Source organism: Neopelma chrysocephalum, unplaced genomic scaffold, assembly GCF_003984885.1.
Source record: "Neopelma chrysocephalum unplaced genomic scaffold, ASM398488v2 Primary Assembly neopelma1_92, whole genome shotgun sequence".
NCBI lineage: Eukaryota > Metazoa > Chordata > Aves > Passeriformes > Pipridae > Neopelma > Neopelma chrysocephalum.
The window spans coordinates 2,284,013-2,306,394 of record NW_020897754.1 but is presented as its reverse complement, the minus strand read 5'-3'; the positions used below and the strand labels follow the sequence as shown (position 1 = coordinate 2,306,394).

General features: G+C 37.6%; 1 protein-coding gene across 7 annotated transcripts in view; it reads left to right on the top strand.

Moving 5' to 3' along the window:
* SHISAL1 (shisa like 1) overlaps positions 1-22,382 on the top strand; it is a 241,411-nt gene that overhangs the window by 208,299 nt on the left and 10,730 nt on the right. For 3 of the 7 annotated variants that reach the window (XM_027693552.1, XM_027693553.1, XM_027693554.1), the window contains 3 exons: positions 2,272-2,485; positions 9,057-9,368; positions 11,973-12,648. In XM_027693552.1, the coding sequence (XP_027549353.1) occupies positions 2,272-2,485; positions 9,057-9,368; positions 11,973-12,138 (692 nt within the window). In that variant the 3' untranslated portion in view covers positions 12,139-12,648. The other 4 variants (XM_027693556.1, XM_027693551.1, XM_027693558.1 and 1 more) reach the window with 4 other exon arrangements.

Here is a 22,382-nt window from a genome sequence, read left to right as displayed (position 1 = left end):
AGAAATAAGGTTCTTTAATCCTCAGGATTTAAGCAAAGTTCTTTTCAGGAAAAATACTTAAAAAAAAAAATCACACATTGTTTGTTGGTTTCGTGGTTCACAGAGAAGCAAAGACAGCAGGTGAACTTACACAGATTACAAGAAGTTGATAATGTTCTTTCAGTGTGCACCAGGTACTTGCTGATGCTGCTGTGGGGTTTTTTTGTACTCATTTGTTAAATGACCCATGAGTTTTCTCACTTTCTGATTCCCTCACAGGGAGAGGGGGAGTGACAAGCAGCTGCCTACCAGGGTTAATCCACCACACAGACTCCCAAGTTCAGAATGTAATTTAATCATCACATTACGCTCTTATTTGTGCATTTATTTTAATCACTGACACACATTTTACTATTTAAAGATGTGCTTAGGACTACATCTTATTACAGACACCCCTCCTCCTATGACCTGATGTTATCTTAATTCTCCCTTCAGTCTGTAATCATACTTCCCTCAGTTTTTATTCCCAGGGAAGTTTGTTTTCCTTTTTAAATGGGCAAAGGAACCATTTAGGGATCGGGGACACTTTCACACGTGCTCTTAAGTAAAACACTTTGCAGTGAAGAGCCAGCAAAACTTCTGAGTGGTAAAACCCAGTGACAGGACCAGAGGCCAATTTCATCTGGAACACAATGTTTTCCCAGGCAGGGCAAAATATGTAATTACTTTTCTCAACATCTGTGTTCCTTTAGAAACAGCACTTTCAGTTCCTGACTGAATTAATCTACAGAAGGGTTTCTTCTTTTGTTGAATGATGCCAGGTATGTGCACACACATACACATATATATAAATATTAAATGCTTAAAGGGGATGCTTTTTGACTCGAAGGGCAATACAAGTTACCTTGTTTCAGTTTAGTTTTTTGTTCTAGGCTCCCCCCTGTACACAGAAATAAAAAAGTCATCTCCACTGTCACAATCCTTAAAATGTATCTTGAAATTAATATATTTTATAAATTTGAGAAACAAAAGCATTAGGATTTTTTTAAAGCAATATAGGAAGAAATGAGGATTAGACAGGTAAGATGCAATTACAGACCAACAGGGACTGTGGGATACAGCACAGTTAAGCAAATCCATGCAAGTCATTATCTGTAACCTCTTGTGCTGGTAAAACTGATGGAAAAATCATACACCAAATTACAAGGGTTAATTCTGTCAGTCTGAAGTGAATATCCTTTGCTAATTGGTGTGACCTTATGAACTGCACTACCCACAGCATGGCTGTGACTCTGCTCTCTACTCAGGGTAAAAGCATTACACTGCTAAGAGACTTCCACATTTCCTCAGAGTTTAAGCCCTTTGGGGTGTGTGTATGGTAAACGTGCTATAAATGATGATATAAGGCCTAATAACACAAATTATGAATGAGTTAAAATGTTGGCATAACGTGGAACCAAATATTGTCTCTTGAAAGACTTTTCACATCAACCAGGAGGTCTCATGTGGTTGCTTATGGAACTACATTTTGGAAAAGAAATGTATGGAGAGGTTTTTTCCCCCCATCAGTAAAAGAGATGGTGAAATCAGTGTGACACACTGCTGTAAAAAAGTGTTCTCAGAGCTGTAATAAACTCTTTAATTGAGAACTTATTAAAGGAGAAATGTAAGAACTCTCAGGAACACCTATGCAGGCATTATTAATACTACTTTACAGGTATTTTACAGGTATTACAGTATTTTACAGGTATTATTATTAGTTCTGTCTATTTGCAAATTGAGAGTTGTTCAGATTTGTTATGCTGTTTTAAATTACTGTTTCTGACAGACTAATCCTTGTCAAAGAATGACCTTTACAATAGAGAAGATGTTTTCTGTCAGGACTGTAAACCGAGTGCCAGCAAACTTTTACTGCAGTTTCTATACAGACCTTTTGTTTTTATTAAATCATCCCAGGAGAATCAGACATGGACATCACTGAGTGTTATGGATATCCCTATATTTAGAGCAGCAAAATAAAAATGTTTCCCTAAGTGTTTTTGTGCCTCTAAGCACAGAGGGCACTTCTCCTCTTCCCTTAAACCACGCTAATCAGAAACAATAAGATTCAAAATACAACGAGAGCCTAAATATTGTGGTCTTTATGTACTAAATGTTACGGTGCTGAAAGTTCTGAGGTATTAATGTTTTTCAGAAATCAAAACCCAACTGTTGAAGCTTGAAAAACTGTTATTGATACCACACAGATGACATGAGTGACTCACAAGGCTGATGTTGTTGTTGGTTTTCCAGTGTTGTCTGCACATTTTCGGGTCTGCGAGCCCTACACGGACTACAAAGGTCGCTACCACTTTGGGTTTCACTGCCCCCGTCTCTCTGACAATAAATCCTACATCTTCTGCTGTCACCATAACAACACAGTGTTTAAATACTGCTGCAATGAGACAGAATTCCAAACTGTCATGCAGATGAACTTAACAGGGAGTGCAGATGGATACATGCATAAGTAAGTACATGAGTTTTACAGTTCTCCTCACCAAACTGGTCCTGATCTAATCACATGGTCTCAGGTGCATTTCATGATGAGAGCAATCAGAATAATTGCACGGACAGAAAAACATTACTAAAAGGTTTTTGCTTCCTTGAAAGAAAGGATATTTCAGCTTTGCCTGCCTTGCTTTGACGTGGGCTGTAAACACTGCAAGGAGAGCATATATGTAAAAGTTGCATATAAATGTAACAGATATAATGTTACATTTAAAAGTTACCAAAGTCTCTTTCCTGACCCTAATTTGATCTGAACTATGTTTAAATGTACATCAGTAAAAATAAACCCCAAAGCTGTTCGTAAGGGAGAGAGAGGGAGTGAGTTGACATTTTCCATATCAGCCCAAGTGCACTATTTTGAATCTGTGATGTTTTGAGTATAAATCCCTTGTAACAAATTGCTGACCTTGGGGAACAGAATGTATTTGCTTATATACCAGTGTTGTGTGGTCTCCTTGCCTGTTACCTGGGATACTTCCATGTGCTGCTGGGGGCTCTCCTCCAAGATAAATGTCAGCACTCTTCTTTCCTGAAGAACTGGTAAGTAGAAAGTAGATCTTTGGTACTGATGAGGTATTTACAGGGACAAAACCTTCACTTGTGGTCTGTTCCCTGTTTGGTATTTGACATTCAGGCCTCTAATCTGCTGTGATTTCTTTTGGTGCAGAGGGCAGCTGTGGTGTGGTATAAACCCCCAGGTCAAATTCTCCTTTATATGCCTTTCCCCTGCCATTTTACTCTAGTGTTCAGCTCCTCCAGGGCAAGGAAGGGGCAGATTAAAGGCAACTGGAATCCCAGGCTGGGGATTTTTTGTTTACAACAGGGATTTTGGTGTTTTCTTCTGCGGTGCAAAACTCAGTCTGTGTGTTGTCATTCCTTCCTGTGGAAGCAGGTGCAGGGCTCCTGGGAGACTGTGGTGTTGGAATACTGATGTAACAACAGGAGTTGTAACTCCCCGTGTGCAGTTCAGCCCAGTTTGGAGTCAGCAAACCATTATCTTCCTTAAAAACCACGTAGTGGCAGACAGAGCCAAAACCTGCTGCGTGCTCAGGGTAATAAAAAGAGCCTCAATCATCTCAGAGCTCGGGGTGTTACTGCCCAAGTGCAGCTCAGACCAGTGGAAAGGCAGCACTTCAGGCTTTTCCCAATATCCCAGCAGCTACTCATGGGCAGAGCTTACTAAGGTGAGGGTCTTCTGCTCTTCCTTCCACCAGCAACCCAAAGTGTGGAAGGCAAAGTGTTCTATATTAGTTTTCATTTAGATTAAAAAAACACACCAAAAAAAACCCCCAACTCATCTTACTCAGTTGTGATGGAGAAAGGTACCTTTGTATTTTTATTTTGGTAAGATTCATGGTTGAGAACAACCTGCAGAATATTTACCCTAAAAGTCTTCAGTCCAGAGTTTCCTGGGGACTTTTAGCTCGGTGTGATCTTTCACAAAGGTAGGTGAAATAATGGTAAATGCAGTAAAGAGCTTCTGGAGATGTAGCTTAGACAAGTGCAAGAGCGAAACCATTATTGCCCTTTTGTAAATCCCTGAAACCTCATTTCTGATAAATCTGTCAGGACCAGGAAAATGAAGAGCTGCTTCTTCCTACGTAAAACTTCATCACTGTAGTGAGACCCTGAGCTCAGTGACATGGGTAGAAAACTTCCTGGTAATTTTAGGAGGAGCAGAAAGGAGTGAATCCTACAGGCCTGCATTAAAAACATGGCAAAAAGCTTCTTACTTAATACACTCTGACTTTATTTAACAAGTACAATAACTAAACTTTATTTGGATTCTAATACATCCAGGGTTCAGTTTACAGTGACAAAGTCAGCTCTTGTTTAGATCTCATTTCACACACCACTGAAAAAAATCCTGATGAAAGCTATTGTGCTGTAGCAGGGGAGAATAATTTGGGATATGGGAATAGCAATGAACTGAAAAAAAAAAAAGGATTATAGTTTGCAGGGAAGAGTGATTCAATATCATTGCTTGGTTTATTTCAATATTATTATTTGGTTTATTTTTCCCCTTAGCCATTCTTATGAACATCAAAACAAATTTCTTGTTTTATAATACAGCTGAGGGAAGAAATTAGTGAAGTGACTTGTCATGGCACAGCTGAAAAGATGTGTTTGTCTTCTGCAGTCACACAATACAACTAAAGCCACATTTATTTACAGTTTTCCATTACTATAACAAAAGATTTCTGTGTTTTCTAAGTCTTTGCCATCATGCAGATTAATCTGTTTATAATATTTTTAATGTGAACAATTCTTTCAGTATTAAATATAGAAATACAAATGATGTCTAACAGACAAGAAATGTTCTGTGATGCCTTAAAACTGTCTAAGGAGTTGTTTAACTGTTCTTAAAAACATATTCACTTGAATCTGGTTTTCACAGTCTCTCAGATTTTCTGTCATGCATGTTTTGGTGGATTATCAGTAGTACTACTATTCTAGGGGTCCTTAATCTGATACTGGAACTGTGTTATGGAAGTATGTAATGTATCCATGTTTTTCCCTTATCTTTTAGTCCAGAAAAAAAGGGGGAAAAAAAAATCACATTTAAAGAGTACATGCAAAAACCACACTGGTTTCCTCAATGCTATAAGTACCAAGGTGTTTGGTAAGATATAAATTTGCATTTCTTTGGGGCAACACGCACTGTTACTACTGGGAGCAACAGCCCCATTTAAGGGGAACAGGGAAAGGAACACTTTCCATGCCCATCTGCCCACATTTAAATTCTGCAGCTGTAGAATTCAGCTCACAGTTGTTTTGATTTGTTGGTTTGGTTTTCAAACCTGAATTCCCACGTGAATTATTCTCTGCTAATGTGCTGCACATAAAACCCAACAAAATCTACTAAAAAGATGGAGCCTGGTCATAACCAGCTCGTCATCCGCCTCGAAAAGTGAATTATTAGATGGAAGGGATCATATAGCTAAAAATAATAATAAAAATACCTGTCTTTTTATTAGTGTATAGGGATTTTAGAGAACTCCAAGCAGGATTCTGTAGATGGAATAGAAGGAGAGGGATGGCAAAAGTGTTTCTTGTTCTCAGAGAGCCCAGTTCAAGGCTCCCTGAAGTCAGAGCAAATCTTTCCATTTACACAAGTGGGCTCTGTATCGAGGTTAGTCCATATATATTCTATATATAATCCTATTTCTAGAAAAGGTGATTTAAAATAATGAGCCCCTAAGCTTTTCTGATAGGTCCACAAATGACCCTGTTTTTTCTCTTCTGTGTTTCTAGTCTTACTGTCATTCTCAATAAGGTTGTTTATTTTCTAATTAAGACATCTTCATTTGCAGGACAGTTTCAATTTTTACTATAATTAACATTTTCTACATGTTAATGGTTTGAGAAACAGGAAAAAACATCAAGGAATGGAATTTCCCTCTGTGTACTTAAACCTACAACTTTACTATTTTTGCCTGTGATTTTTCACAAGGCCCTTTTGATAGTGCTGTTGTCCCACTGTCTGTTATTTAAAATAAAGCAGCCTTTCATTTTTGGGCTTGTGAGAAACAGATGTTATTTAGGAGGAGCAGATGAATATAATTAATGAACTGTTGCTTTAAATGGGAACACTCAAAATATCTCACTAATAAAAATTTTGATGGTTGAAATTAAATACCTAAAACACACCAAAAAAATCGTTTTAACTGTAAGAAATGTTCCTGCCTCTCGAATTGTTGCCAGAAAAAAACCAAAACCAAAGTTTTCTAGTATTTCCATTCTTACTATGGATCAAATGCAGTAGAGGAAAAGACTTTGGAGTTAAGGGTTTTCAAAAGCTTTATGTTTTGTCTCCTTCCAATCCTCCTGGAAATTTCTACCTTTTTTTAAAATTCTTATATTTTAATGCTTTAATTTTTTTTTTTAATTTTTTAAATTCTATTCGTTTATAGTCCTAAAGTTACACAGGAAGCGATCCATTAACAGCTCCTTCCTCTTATTACTTGCATTCCATTTGCTATGGAACCTTATTTAATCTAAAGGTGTTACACATCTGTGTAGTGGAAAAATCATTCCCTGGAGGGAAGAATCAACCCCTTTAAGTGCTGACAGACACAGAAATTAAAATTCTGATTTCTTACCTGATTTCTCATTTCAAACCCTGATTTTTTTTTTTTTTTTTTTTTTTTAAAGCATACAATGAAAGTCATTGAAATGGAAGTGCAAGTTTAAAGCAGAGGCTTGGAAATGTTTTGATCCGAAAAGGCTGGGAACATGTTTTTTAAAATGTCAAAATATCTCTCTGGTTTGCATCTATAACATTCTCAGCCTTTTTTCTTCTTGTGTTTTGATCAATGTTCTGATAAAATACATTTCCCTCGAAGTTTCTCTGAGTAGGGAAAAGTTTCTCTTCATTCATGTGAGTTCAGGTCCATGGAGATTGTGGGTTGCCACCTGTTACTTTGATATAATTTGTCTCTAAGACTGTCTTCCTAATGGCATTTTTTACTTATGTCCCTTCAGCTTCCTCTTGTTTTTACAGTTTCTGGTACAGGTACTTCCACGTTAGCTCATTGGTCTAAATTAGCCATTTTTTTGCTTTATACTTTGTACTTTTTTTTAAAAATCAATCTCATTCTTACCCAGATTTCTCCTCCTCTGTTCTGACCTCATCCTCCCCACACACAGTTTCCAATCCAAACTGCATTTACACCTGACAGTCACTTTTCTTTTAATAATACTTCATCTCCAGCAGTGCTTTAGCAGTTCTTCCCTTTTTTGATCTCCAAATTCTTGACCCCTTACACCTTTTCCTCCTGGTTTCTCCCCCCTTTCTCTTAATATCTTTAATCACCTGTCATAGCTTTACAGCTCCATGTCAGCAGCTGCTAATTTTCATGGCCTTTATCTAAAAATACATTTTATAACTACACCACTATATACATTTCAGTTTAGTACATATTTTCCTATGAAGTGAATTGTGTAATATGATCTCATCAATGTTCTTCATTCCTAAATTTATTACCTGGAAACTGAGAGTCTTTAACAGCCCCTCTTGAAAGCCTACACTTGTACTATTATATTCTTTATCCAGTAGTAATTATTATTATATTCAAAGCAAATTCAAGCACATTAAACATCTGGTAAGAGAAATGGTTTGTGATGCAGGTCAGCAGTGAATATTTCCATCTATATATTATAGAATTTTATATATTTATAATTATGTTCTATATGTTCTTTATAATTATATATATATGATATATTACACTATTACTATATAATAATATATAGCAGATATAGTAATATATAATAGTTTATATTTTATAATATATATTAACAGATACTATTAATATATTAATATTTATGTTTACATATTTATGACAATGTATACTAATATAGAGTATATAATAAAAATAATTATGTATTCTATTACATAATTATTTTTATATATTATATGATTAATGAAAAAAACTTGGTAAAATAACACAATGACTGAGGTACTTTGTTGTCCCTTTTTTCTTTCCCAGCAACTACAGATATAATATTACTATAGTAATATATAATAATATAGAGAGATCTAATAATCTCTAATATACAATATTAGATATTAATAATAATATATAGTATATTATGGATACAATTTATTATTAATATTTATATATTTATAGATTATATAGCTATGTATATGTATATAATTATATATTCTATTATGTAATTAATTTTATATGTAATATATAATATATATTATATTATATATTAAACAACCTTGATAAAATAACACAGTGACTGAGAGATAACTTTTTATGTTTTACCTTTTTTCTTTCCCAGCAACTACGGCTTTAATATTAATATATTAAAATATAATAATATAGAGAGACATAATAATCTCTAATATACAATATTAGAGATTAATAATAATATATAGTACATTATGGATAGTATTTAATATTAATATTAGTGTATTTAGAGATTATATAGCTATGTATAATACAGAATATATATTAATTATATAGTCTATTATGTAATTAATTTTATATGTAATATATAATATATATTATGTTTAATTATGTAATATAATATATATTATATATTAAACAACCTTGATAAAATAACATAGTAACTGAGAGATAACTTTTTTGTTGTACCTTTTTTCTTTCCCAGCAACTAGAGCTATAATATTACTATATTAATATATAATAATATGTTATATAGAGAGATATAATAATGTGTAGTATATTATAATCTATAGTATATGAATAATTTATAGTATATTAATATATACTATGTAATAGTATATTATAATATAATAGTAGTATATTATAATAGTATATTAATAATGTATAGTATATGAATAATATATATTATATGAATATATACTATGTAATATATTAGTATTATTATATATCATATAGCTGTAGAATAATATACTAATATATAATTTTATGTATTCTATTAAGTAATTAATTGTATATATTCTATAATTAACAAAACAAACACCTTGATAAAACACCACAGTGATCATCCCAGAGAGAGAACTCCTCTTGTTGTCCCATTTTTCTCTCTTGCAGCAACTACAGCGCCCTGCTGGGAGTGTGGATCTATGGCTTTTTTGTGGTGATCTTGCTCATCCTGGACCTTTTATATTACTCCTCACTGAACTATGACATTTGCAAGTTGTACCTGGCGCGGTGGGGGATCCAGGGGAAGTGGATGAACCAGGGACAGAGCCGATGGATTAACCCTGCTCAGGACCCGAGCCAGGCTCAGGCACAGCCTCAGCCAGAGACTCAGCCCCAGCCTCAGCCATCACAGACAGTTCACACTCTAAAAGGAGATGCTTTAAGCCCACCCCTGATGTCTTTTCAGAGTTCATCTGCCTGGTGAGTAACTCGAGACAATTTTGTAATGTGGTTTGTAATGTGAATAATCACCTGCTTTTGGAAGGGTCTGCAAATTCAGGCTGAACAGCACCACTGCTAGCACATAACTCTTGATACCATGAACTGTCTTCTTGAATTACTGCTTAGGAGTAATGTCTTACTCTGGAATATATTAAGACTTCTTTTAATGCTGTTCTCAGAGAAATAGGTGCTGCCATCTCTCAGTGTTAAGCAGTTTTACTACTGTCATACAAATCTTTGTTCTACATCAGCCATCATAAAATTAGTTTTAATCTGGTCTCAAAGCCTAATTGCTGTGTGTATCTGTTGGTCTGGTTTGAAAAGACTGCATAAATAGCAACACTGAAAGAGCTTCAGTGTGAGATGTCACAAATCCTCTCTATTTGTGGTGTGAGATACGGAAACAACGTAAAAACCAGGTTAGTCTTTTTTATATGCACAGCCAAAAAACCATAGCTTGGTCTCATTTGACAGAGTGACACAAGTAGGCTACTGTAAAGTTAAATTCTGCAAAGCCAAAACAAAATCTCCAAAAAAACCCCAAACAACCCAGATCAAATGAGAGACAGATACTATGGGAGCAAGCAGAACTGGACGTATAAATAGAAAAAACTAAATGCAGATAACCATGGGACAAAATGATAATGAATTATTTTGGACTGGGTTTTTTTAACCGAAGAAAACAAAAGCAAAGGGAAAGAGCTGAATAAAACATTTCTCTGAATAAGGTGTCAAGAATGGCAGGGATTTTTTTTCTTGGCAAGAAAGCATAAAGACTTGGAATGATGCAGAGAGAGTACAGAGTCACCAGTGTAGTTTAGAAGTGTTCCAGAAGGTTGAGTGCTGAGTTTTGGCAAAATAAAATGATCTAAGAATGAGGAGGGTGAAAAAGATGGCTCCTGAAGCTGTAGAACATGTGAAGCCCCAGCACTGATCTCGGTGTGAAACCTTTGGGTGTCACTGTGTTGCAGGTGGGATGATGACAGCAACAGTCCTTTTATTTCATAATTCGGCCCTTAATTTTAAGTAAGTCTGGAGCAAATAGAGTTGAAAGTTTGTTGCCATTAGTGATAGTTTGACAAAGATCAGTGAAAGAGGAGGTTTTTTGGCATCACAGCCAGTACTGGATGTATCCAGGTCAGGCTTAAGGACCATTCCAGCAGGCCCTGTCCAAACAGAAGAGTCTAAGGCTGCTACTTAATAGAGAGAATTACTTGTGCTTAGTTGTAAGCACTATTCTTTTCACTCCTTTTTTCCTCCTCTTTCCTTTTTTTCTTCTTCTAATTCTTCCAGCCTTTTTTTTTTTGCACGTTGATTTCCCAGTCTTCAGTTAAAATTGCCACATAGGTTAAAAACATTTGTAGCACAGTAATTGTATTTTAGCTTAATACTTGTGTATATATACAAAAATGACTACATACATACTTGAAAACTATTATTCTGGTTATACCACTTAGTAATTCTGCCATACCATTATAAATTGTAGCTATCCAATAATTCTTGAAGGATTCCTGGTCACATTTTATTGCTGATTTCCCTTGTTCTGTTTCTCTGCTTTTCTTGAAGCGTTAAGAGGGCAATGTATGTTAGGATCAGGTGAGCACATCCCACATGCTCCTTCTCCTGTGTTTGCAATCCTGTGTGATTGATAACCCTCACCTCTTTCCCAGTGAACTGTTTGTCTCTGTTCCCCCCTGTTCCCATAAAATTGTTCCTTTTTTCCTAATCCTTTCATCGCTCGATGGAAGAAAGAAGTAGATGCTTCCCTAGCAAAACCCTATTAATCCCTTTTATTTCAGCATGTAAAACACTACAAAAGGTGCCATATTTTCAAACTGATAACCTGCAACTTTTGAAACTCAAGTAAGTGCAGAGATGATTCAGTGCGAGTTGGATACATAAAAACTAGCAATAGGCACTGGTGATCACAGGCAAGATGTTTAGCATGCAAAGGAGGTTTTTGAGTAAACAGCTCCCTCAGAAAATGACAGATTTGTGTACTACACCAATTGCTAACACGGTGGGGAGTGGGTTGCCTGGCTATTTATTCCTCTGTTAGATAATCTGCAGGTTATATCCATGAAAATATGGTAATTTTGCCCTACAGAAATGAGGCTCAGTTTCAGAGTCTGGTTTTCTCAGTCTGTATTTGATGAACAACCTCAGGACTGTCTGCTCAAAGTCTAATTGTACTATCAGTGAAGAAGTGCAGTGGACTTACTGGATTTATTTTCCATCACTGGATTTAAAATTACAGAGTCTAGTAATTTTTTTTCCTTTTTCATTTTACACCTGAATTTCCGTTTTTCCAGATCGTGACACCTGCTCTGGTAACAGCAGGTTTCCAGGCTAAAACAATCCACTTTGCAGTTTGTGTTGCCATTTTTAACGTGTCCCAAAACTAGAGAAAAATAAACATTTTCCTTTAGCACTTCACAAACATACCATGTGTAATACAGGGGTGATATAAGAACACTTCCTGTTTACAGACGAGCATTTTGAAAATAGAAGATTAATCCTGGGGGATGTGAATACATCCCAGGGTGTAAAAACCTAAATACTGTTTAAAACCTTTTTCTGAAGCAGTTTGCAGGTTTTCACGATGACAGATGTTGCGGAAGTTGGTAACTTCCTGTGCTACATTTATCCAAGCACAGTTAAAAATATGCCCATTCTGGAGGACACACTGCATGATAATTCTTGCACAGCAAGAATCTCAACCACACTGAAGACTTTTGAGTATCCTTAGAGAACTGACAGAGTAAGAAACTGCCCCAGAAAAGATGTCAGGATTAACCTACAGCTTGTGAAGCAGTTTGGGATCTTCCTGGATTGAAAAAAAAAAAATAAAAAAAAATTATGTAAGTAAGTGGCTTTTAGTTTATGATTTCTCTTCTTGTCCTCATTTAAATGCCATGAATTGGCAGTGAAACCAGTGACTGAAACAGGTATGTCAGAGAGGAAAAATCAAGCAAGTAATGGTATATAGTGGGTAGAACCAGCCCCAAGGTGTTTGAATGTTTTCTTATAGCAGATCACTTCATTATTTACTTGAGACAAAGAGGACCATGTACAGGCACAATATTATTATAACTGAAGAAGTCTGGAATCTGTTATACATTCTGCTGGCAGCTCTGCAGTGCTGTGCAAGGAGAGGAAGGAAAACCATTGATCTCAGGAATATCCAACCCCGTTTGCAATAATGTAACTTCACCCTGTAGCGTGTGTATTTTGCAGCCCCACTAATGTTATTTCTTCTTCAGTATGAAAACCATCTGAGGGCTTCTCCCCAGAGGCCCGTGTGGATGAATCCTCCCAGCCCAAACACCGTCACAGACTGCGAGTGAAGGAGCTCCCAACCCTGGGAATATTGTTAATTAATTAATTTTTAATTAAGGGTGACTTAAAAAAGGTCAGACCTGCAAGAAGGAGAAGTGTGGCTGTGCTGTGTTCCAGATCTGAGAGAACATGCTCACCCTGCCTTGCTCTGGTGATGTTAAACTCCTCCCCACCTCCTTCAAGAATGCCAATCCGAGGGAATACTGTCTTGAAGTCCAACATTTGCCTCTCTGCTCCCCACCTTTCTGCACAACAGCACGCAGAGGCAATGCCTGTGATCATAAAAGTTATGCTGCAGGACTCAAAGTTTTGGAAACCTGCTGGTTGTCCAGAATCAGGAAAAGTATCAGCCCAGCAGGGTTAGCCAGAAATTTATTTCCTTTGCACAGTTGGAATGGCTTGGAAAAAGGCAAGTCTATTTCACTTGCCTTCATTAGATGTTGCAATCAGCTTTTACTGTGAATTCCTGCGAGTCACATTGTCTTTTGGACAACAAACAGAATGGTTTTTAGCCTGCTGCTGTTGACCTGCTGCTTGACAGCTCTCCCAAAGCACTTCTATACAAAGAGAGAAAAAAAAAGCCCACAAAAATATTGGCAGGGTTTAGGAGCCAGCAGGTAACTGAGCATGTCCACAGCAACTGTACCAAAAACACATAAATACTTTGCTGGTGGCTAAAAAGTCTGTGGGAAAGAATTTGCTTTGATACCAAATTTTGAAACAGGAAATAACAACTTCAATACCTTTTTAAGAGCTTCTCGTGCAGTGTGAACATGGCCACAGTCCTCCAAAAACATGAGCCACTGGGGTGACAGGAGGGTTTTCTGCAGAAGCTACTCTTGGTACAAGTTATTTACAGTAAAAAAAAAAAAAAAAAAATATCTCAAATTTACATTTGCAAAACTGCTACATTAAACAGGAATAAGATGGCACTGTTTTAAAGATGCAAAATTTGCATCATAGGGCAAAGCGTAGTTTTTATTTACAGCCCTTACCTGGATTTTTATATTAGACTGAATATGGCAAACCAGAGCACCAGTAGTTTTTGGGGGGTTTTTTAAAAGTTGAAAATAAATAAAATTGAATACTTACATAGTACTTTTAGGAAAGAACTGTCTGGGAATTAATATCACGTGGAGAATGTGTCTGGTAACAGAGATTAGGTATGTCAGGAAATATCTACCATCACCTGTGTGCCTCCATTCCCTTCAGAATATCTTGGGTTGGAATAACAGCTATTGTTGAGTATATTTTCTTCTAAATATTCTTATCTCTTTGCTAGGAACCGCATACCTGTAAAACCAGAAATTAGTTATTATCACTGTGTTCAGCACAAATCCAAAACACAGCCCCACAGCAGCCCCTGTGAAGAAAATTAACCTTACACCAACTAAAATCAGCACATCAGGGCAGGAAACCAACAGCACAAATTGGCTGCAGGCTTGGAACCAACCACCTCGAGCTCTGAGTCTTGTTGGTTTGCCCCAGTGATGTAATATTCAAATAAATTGGGAGATTTTGAATTATTTAAATGCAAATGATAAAAATAAACCTAAGATACATAAGTTACTTGCTTTCCTTCTCCCTTGCATTTAGAAGTTCACTATTAGCATGGGAAGTTAAGGCAATATGCAAGATTTCCATTGACCTCAATCTGAATATAGACAACCTTTGTTTATATTGTTAAACACTGCATCTTTTGTCAATACACACGTTGATTTCATGCCTTATTCTCCTTTTCTTTTGGTTTATAGGCCCCATATTGCAACATCATCTATTTCTCTACGTTCCTAATTTCAGATCCACTGGATGTGGGCTGTTGGATATTCCCTATTTTAGCTGTTTCTGAGCCTTTCCATTGAATTGGGACTGTCACACTCAGGGAAGTCTTTAAATGGATTGTACAGTTGAAGGGATTTATCTTAAATATGGTAATGAATTATCAGAAAGTAGTAATTAAGACAAAAGTGAGGAGTTAAAAGGTTGTCTGAAGGCTAAATGAGCTCTGCACCCTGGGGAATGAAAGCCAGCAGAATTACTGGAGAGCCGTTCTGAACAACTTCCATATTTAAACTCCCTCGTACATTTTGAGCGGAGTTTTTTTGCAGCGAGATCATTTTACCTCATCTACATCATCCAGACCCGGAATAAAACCACTGAAGTCGCAGAAAATGGGTGTGAAATCAGAAGGCTCCAATTAAGCCCACAATTTCTCTGCACAGTGTCACAACAGCAGCACACTCAGACAGCTCGAGTTTTATCAACCAGTTCCATCTTCTCTGTCACAACATTTTAAAAGACTCTACAGGTGTTTGGGTGGTTAAAAAAAATCTTACCTCTCACGTCTCTCAGGTGGCAGATGCTCCACAGTGGTTGTAACAGCACATGCACGTTTTACACCTCCTAAATATGCACTGAAAAATAAAATAAGCTCACAGTCACTCCTGATTTAGATATCTGGATACAAATATAACTGAAAATGAGCATAACTGTGTCTGACGTGCTTTTAGCTGGGTCTAGAGTAGCAAAGGTATAAAGCAGTGAGTAGCTCCCAAACCTTGTATTAAATTACACAGTCTCAGCTTTAACTGGCAGGGACCAAAGGTTTTTATTGCATTGATGAAATTCAACTAATTGCTTCTAGTTTTTCAGAGACTAAATAAGGCAGGTGGACAAGCATGTGACAGGGAGAATAAACAACCAGCCAAAGATATTGCCAGTGGGAATAAAAATAAAAGGGGAGGTGTTCAGGAGCTGGAGTTCATGATCTAAACAGGCATAACTGCATTTATGCTAAGTGGCAAGAGTTTGCATAAATGCAGCAACAGTTAGTTTCTAAGAAACAATTTGTTTCTGAGGAACAAATAAAGGAAAGGACTTTTTAAAAAAGAAAAAGAAAAAAGGGGAAAAAAGGCAAAAAAAAGAGAAACTGATGGACAGAAAACTGTCCATCTTCAGTAGTGTATGGCCCAGAGAGCTACTAAAAGTACCTTCAAAACAACTATCTATGTACATTTGGTGCTTTTAACTGAAGTGAGAATGAAGAAGAAGAAAAAAAACCAACAAAAGAAGAGTCTCTGAAGTAAAATCCCATTGCTTTCAGCTTGGAAAATCAACTCCCAACTTATATTTTGGATGTCAAGAAACAAATCCCTAACTCGAGGAGGAACAAGGAGATAATAAAGCTGACCATTTACAGACATATTTGTTATTCTCAGAGGAATCATTAAAAAAACCCACATGTAATAAATAATCCTTTCTGAGTATGCTAAGATTTCCACATGAAATAATGGCATACTATGGTATAGTAAACAAATTCAGTGATTAAATCATCAAAAGCTTCTGTGCTAATGCTGAATACATGACTGTAAATGGTAAGGATGGCAGACAGTTGTTTTCAGTGACAGCTGATGTCAGGAATCCACCACATCATTACTTTAATTGTCACTGTCCCCTGGTTAGATCATGACAAAAACAATCACAATAAGAAATCAGTCACTTCATCAGTGCTAAAATGTGTTTGTATGACCTCACTTTTATAATGATGTTTCACTGAACAGTTCAAGAAAAGGCCAGGAATTAGGCACAGTCAGTTTTTCATCATTAGTAAGATATCAGATATATGGCTGCTTAAGCCTCTGAAGCAAAATAGATCAAGAACCATCAAAATTTGAGTCATTTTACTCTTCATTAAATCATGAGAGAACACCAATGCCAGTCAGCAAACAATTTTCAGGAACTTAAAAAGGATTTGGGGAAATTATGTGATTAACACTGTCATAAATACATGTGCACACACATCTGCAGTTCACTTCAGGAAATAAAACACGCCTCTGAAAACACTTTGAAATCCACTATAAAAAATTTCTTGGAAATTGGAAATGCTTAAACCAGCTTAAGGCATTAAATGGCAGGAATGTGACATTTCATTCAAACACAATTAGAAATGCTGCTAATTTTAGTCCCAGCCAGGTGATAATGTGATGCCAAAGTGGGACACGTTACTTTAAAACAACAGAGAAATGAGTTTAATCAGCACAAAACTATGGAGTCCCCACAGAGCAGCAAAGGAATAGTTGGTAGAAACTTGGCACACCTCAGAATATACAGGAGGGTAAAAAAGAGCTGTAAAAAGTGGTTATGTGTGGAATACATTTAAGTTACCTCACTTCCCAATAGGTTTACAGTAAGAGTTAAAAGCAGTGATAGAAAGGTGTTTGCATCTGGTCACCTGTTAGAAAAATTACTGTTGGGCTCAAATCTGGAAGGTAAAAAGGTCCACTAGAAGGACACCTGCTTAATTTGCATTTTAAGACATTTTAAAGGAAATGACAGGAGAGTTGACTCCATATTTTTTTTTAATATTCACTGAAGCTTCTCAGAGCATAACAAAAACAGGCATCCTATTAAAAAAGAGCCCCAGTGCATGAACAACTGAATGTGGCTGCATTTCTGTGGATGTGTTAAAAATACTGCCTAATTGTGATGCTACTGAAGAAAAAAAATAAGCTTGGTTCACTTGTTCAGGTTGACTTGCCCTGGGAATACATAAAGCAAAACTAAAAATACCTGGAGCAGCCCAACAACCAGACTTGGCTGTAAGGAACATGTTGTGAAAAAGTTAGAGACTAGGGAAATAATAAGGAAAAACACTTTGTTAAGCCTTAAAGGTAGAGAAAAGAATAATCCAAATCTTCCCTAATCTCCCAGTGTTTGTTACCCTAATAAATTTAACCTGGGAGGGCAATCACTGCCTCAGTTTTGTTTCTTCCTTTATTCTAGTTAAATTAATGCAAACATGGTCTAGAATTTTTAAAAGAGCAGAGTTAGTAAAAAATTATCTAGGGGTTTGCCTGGCATTTCCTTATCTTTCTTAGGAGCAGTTCTCATGACTGCTGGCCATAGCTGGAGTTAGAGCTGCGCCTGTGTGCTAGAGAAGTCCATGAATCCCTAGTATTTCTTATTACATCCTTAGGCTGTGGTGTATTTATCCCCAGTGGTGGTGTATTTGGTGCTTCCATTTGACAGATGAGACAGAAAAGCTTACCTAGTTACTGAGGGCCACACTGAAAGTATTTGACAATACTTCCATTATTGTAATTTGTGTAAAAAAAATTTAAAATCTGGAATACTTTTGTAATAAGAGCAAGATTCTTCTAGTTGGCCCTTAGCTGACATACTGTGAGGGGGCTGCAGGGAAGCATGAGTATATTTGAAATATCCATTAATAAAAGAGGTAACTACTCACCATCAGTTCCCTGCACAATATGATGGATAATAACCAAGCTAATGGAATTCTGGACTATATAGAGAGGAGATGCCAATTAGAAGTAGGGAGCTGTTTTCTCACTAGTAGTGAGATTGCTGGGGGGAAACACCACCTGCACCAGGGCCTGGAGCAGGAAAAATTGTAATGCCAGATGGGAAAGCATTCAGAAAGAGTTGCAGAGCTTATCTGACTTCTGTCAAACTGTAAGAAGTTTAAGAAGCTCAAGGCTAAAAGAACATTAAAAGGCAATTTGAACTCAGTCTGTAAATCCTTCATGGCAAGCAGATGTCAGATAATAGAGGACTGCAGCAAACAAAGACAGAAAAATATCCAATACCTGCAAGATCTATTTATACAAATCTTGACTGTTGATAAAGAGCAGGATTAACTTCAGTCAGCTGGGCCATTTAAAGGTCCTACATCTACTAGTTATTTAAGCACCCTCACCAGCACATTGAAAGAGGCATTCTTCAGAAGGATGTTCATTCCACCTCCTCTCAATGGATGGAATTGCTTGGAAGCTTATCTTGATTAATTTTTTGACATCATGCTGGAAGATGAGCTTGTAAAAGTCCCTAACATTTAACCAGATGAAGTTTGCCAGTGGGATTCATCTAAGTGTGCATTTCTTTCAAAGTCATCAAGGAAATGTCTTGAGATGCAACAAAACATCCATTATTTGTGATTTTTAAAACTGTCAAGGGAGCTTGTGGAATATAAGCAACAGTGGGAAGAATGGGAAGCTAGATCCTGGACAGAAGGCCAAACTTAGGACCCTAAGGAGAATGGAGAATGGCTTTTTAAAATCTGATTTATGTGGGGAATATGTGAGGCTGCAGTCCCAGAAGACTCACTCACACCAAAATCAGTTTTCATGGAATCATTAAGTTGGAAAAGACCCTTCAGGTCATTGAGTCCAGTCATTCCCCCAGCCCTGCCAAGGTCACCACTAACCCATGTCCCCAAGTGTCACATCCACATGGCTTTGAAATCCCTCCAGGGGTGGGGACTCCACCACTGCCCTGGGCAGCTGTGCCAGGGCTGGACATCCCTTTCAGTGAAGAAATTTCTCCTGGTGTCCAACCTAAACCTCCCCTGGCACAGTTTGAGGGCATTTCCTCTTGTTCTGTCCCTTGTTCCCTGGGAGCAGAGACCAAACCTCACCTGTCTTCAACTTCCTTTCAAATAGTTGTAAAGAGCAATAAGTTCTCCCCTGAGCCTCCTTTTCTCCAGGTTGAGCCCCCCCAGCTCCCTCAGTTCTCCTGCTGCTCCAGACCCTTCCCAGCTCCATTCCCTTCCCTGGACACTCTCCAGCCCCTCAAGACCTTTTTTTGTCCTGAGGGGCCCAAAACTGCCCCCAGGATTTGAGGTGTGGCCTCAGCAGTGCCAGCACAGGGGGACAGTCCCTGCCCTGGTCCTGCTGCCACACTATTCCTGATCCAAACCAGGTGCCCTTGGCCTTCTTGGGCACACCTGGCTCATGTCCAGTCACTGTCACCAGCACCCCCAGGGCCTTTCCCAGCTTTCCAGCCCCTCTGCCCCAGCCTGGAGCTGCAGGGGGTTGTTGTGACCCCAGCAGCACATTTTCCTACCATTGCAATCTCTTAACTGAGCAGTCAGAAAACACAAACCAACAGCTGCACATCAAAAAACCAAAATCACACGATGTTTTTTTCCAATTGTATCATCCTCTGCCATTAGGGAACACAGGGGACAAACATGTGGCCTTCCTCCTCCCCACCTCTTCCAATAAATGCCTGATTATGCAGCTGCTGCATAATAGCTGCTGATGCCATGGGACTGCACAATCACTCTAAAGAATGGGAATCTCTGGGGAAAGTCTCATCTTAGGCACCACCTGCCAAATCCTCAGCTCTCCCATTCTGTGGGCACAGAAAGCCACTGGTGGTGGTAGCACTGAAGAGGTGAAGATTATTTGTGTGTGTAACTGGCTTCCAATTTTTCATGTGGGAGTGCTGTAAGATTATAGTGGACACAAGAAAATTGATTCTCTGTTACAGTGTGTGTATTTAATAGCTGTTGTTGAATTCATCATTCTGAATTATTCCAGCCTTTGTGCCCCTCATCTAATGTTAAGGTGCATACCTGATAACTGCACTCACCACTGGGCAACTGCAAGAAGCTTAAACTTCTCTCATGAAAAAATGAATGTACAACAGATCCACAATACAAAGCATGCACACAGATGCAAAAAAAAATGAGCAAATAATGAAAAGTGACGTAGAACAAACTGAGAATAACCCACCAGCTGGCAGTCATAATTGTTCACAACAAAAAAATGTCATTGCTTCATAAATTATCACTCCAACCAAGCCATACCTCAGTCCAGTGACGCCAACCAAGCGCTGGTTTTCTTCCTCTGTGACTCCAGAAATGCTGCTCAGCAGGGGTCACTGAGCCATGCACAAAGATCCTGTTGCAGCCAAAGGACATTTTACACCCCAGCAGACACTTATCTGGATGCAGCTGTGAGACAATTTAAAAATAATAAACCAGTCACAATTCCACCAGTGTCAAAACACGTGTCTCTGCAAAACTGGCAATACAGCTCAGATAACCATGAAAAAAAATTTGTTTTCTTGCCTCTTGCACTCTGCTAAAATTGACCAGGCTCCTTGGCTCCTTTCCACATCACAACACACCTCAGCTTCTCCTGTTGCTTTTTACATGGGAAAGGCAGAGAGGAAAAGAGGGAAGAAACATTTCTGCGTAAAATTGTCTTTCCAACATCTCTTTCAGTATGTTGTGCTGTTTCCAGTGATGGTGTTGTGGGTGTTACCCTCCTGCTCCCAGCTGCAAGTGAACAAAGTTAAACATTATTGCTTGGATGATTATGTGCAAGGCAACTTACCTGGATCTACCACAGAACCGGATTAAATTGCAAAGGCTTTACTCCTATTTAACTGTTGATAATTTTGTTAATGTTAAAAAGCTCATTCTTGAAGTATCTTCAGAAAGTTATTTTAAAAGAAATGGCTTTAAACTTCATGCTGGAAAAGCCACACAAATTCAGTTGTGAGGGAAACAAAAATCATACACAGAAAGAACAGTTGCAGGAAACACAATGACTTTCGTCCTACAATGAAATTTTGCTCTCAACACAGCAATTATTACATATTTTCTCTTGATCTCTGACTCAGAAGACTAACCCTCAATACTGGAAAGTGAAAGCAGAAAATAAAGCTCTTTGGTAAAAGAAATAACTATTTCAAGAATTATTTTTTTTCTCTTATGCCATTAGTACACATTTTATTTCCCTAAATGACAGAATTCCCTGTGTTGTGCACAGGTAAATAAAAAAGCCAAGTTAACTTGGAGTAAACATACAACTCTGGGCTTAACCACAGGTTTGGAGATCAAAATTCAAGTGCTGAAACAGCTGCCCCCTCTGACCCTGCAGCACCCACCTTCCTGCCAGGGGAGTGGAGAGCCTGGAGTATTTCATAGGGATCCAGCTGGGATCCAGCTCAAGGTGTTCATATTTTCATTATTCAAAGGTATAAAAATATCAATTTGATCTGCTTTGGAAACCAACATTGCCACCTTCTTTCAAATGGAGTCTTGCTTTTCAATCCCCTAAAATCTCAGTGGCTTTCAGTTTTATTTGACTTCATGGCCCTTGAAAGAAGTCAGCACCTTGAAGCTCTGCAAATGATACCTGAACACTCCAACCTACTGTTAGGAGCAAGTCTCAGCAGTTCAATTTCCATGGAAGTGTTTGTTTGTTTTTATCCTTTGTTAGGGTAAAATGCTAGGCATACTAGGCAACAATTTTAATAGATTGAATTTTGCTGATGCCAAAGGGGGCAAAGAGCTCCAGGGCCAAAAGAGATGGTAAAAGGAGCAGGATGTTCACCTGATGTAGGTTGGCCTGAGCTTTTGTTCAGCTCAGGGGTTTAAACTTGAATTTTACCAAGAAACTTAAGCTGCATTTCCATATAAAAGGTCCATATACAGAAACTGTGGGCCAGATAAATAAATAGATAAATATGCAAATAGCATAATACGTATACATATAGTTCCTATGGCCACATTTTTCCCTCTTTCACTAATTTTTCTGTACAGCTCACTTAGTGTCAAGGTACAAACCACACCATCCTGCATTTAACCTCAGCTGTAAGTTGCTGTTACAACACTTAGAATTGACCATCCCCATAAGTAAAGATCCCTTACACTGAGTAGAGCTTGCAGAAACACCCTTTTAATATATGACCTTCACTTGTAAATAAATTGATCACTTCATGGCAAAGGAATTATAAAAAAAAATTAAAATTTACTAGGCTTATTAAAAGAACACACTCTATAACTGCTCTTCTTGCTGAATCAGGCACTGCTGTTATAAACCAAAGTTTTGCTGTTTGTGG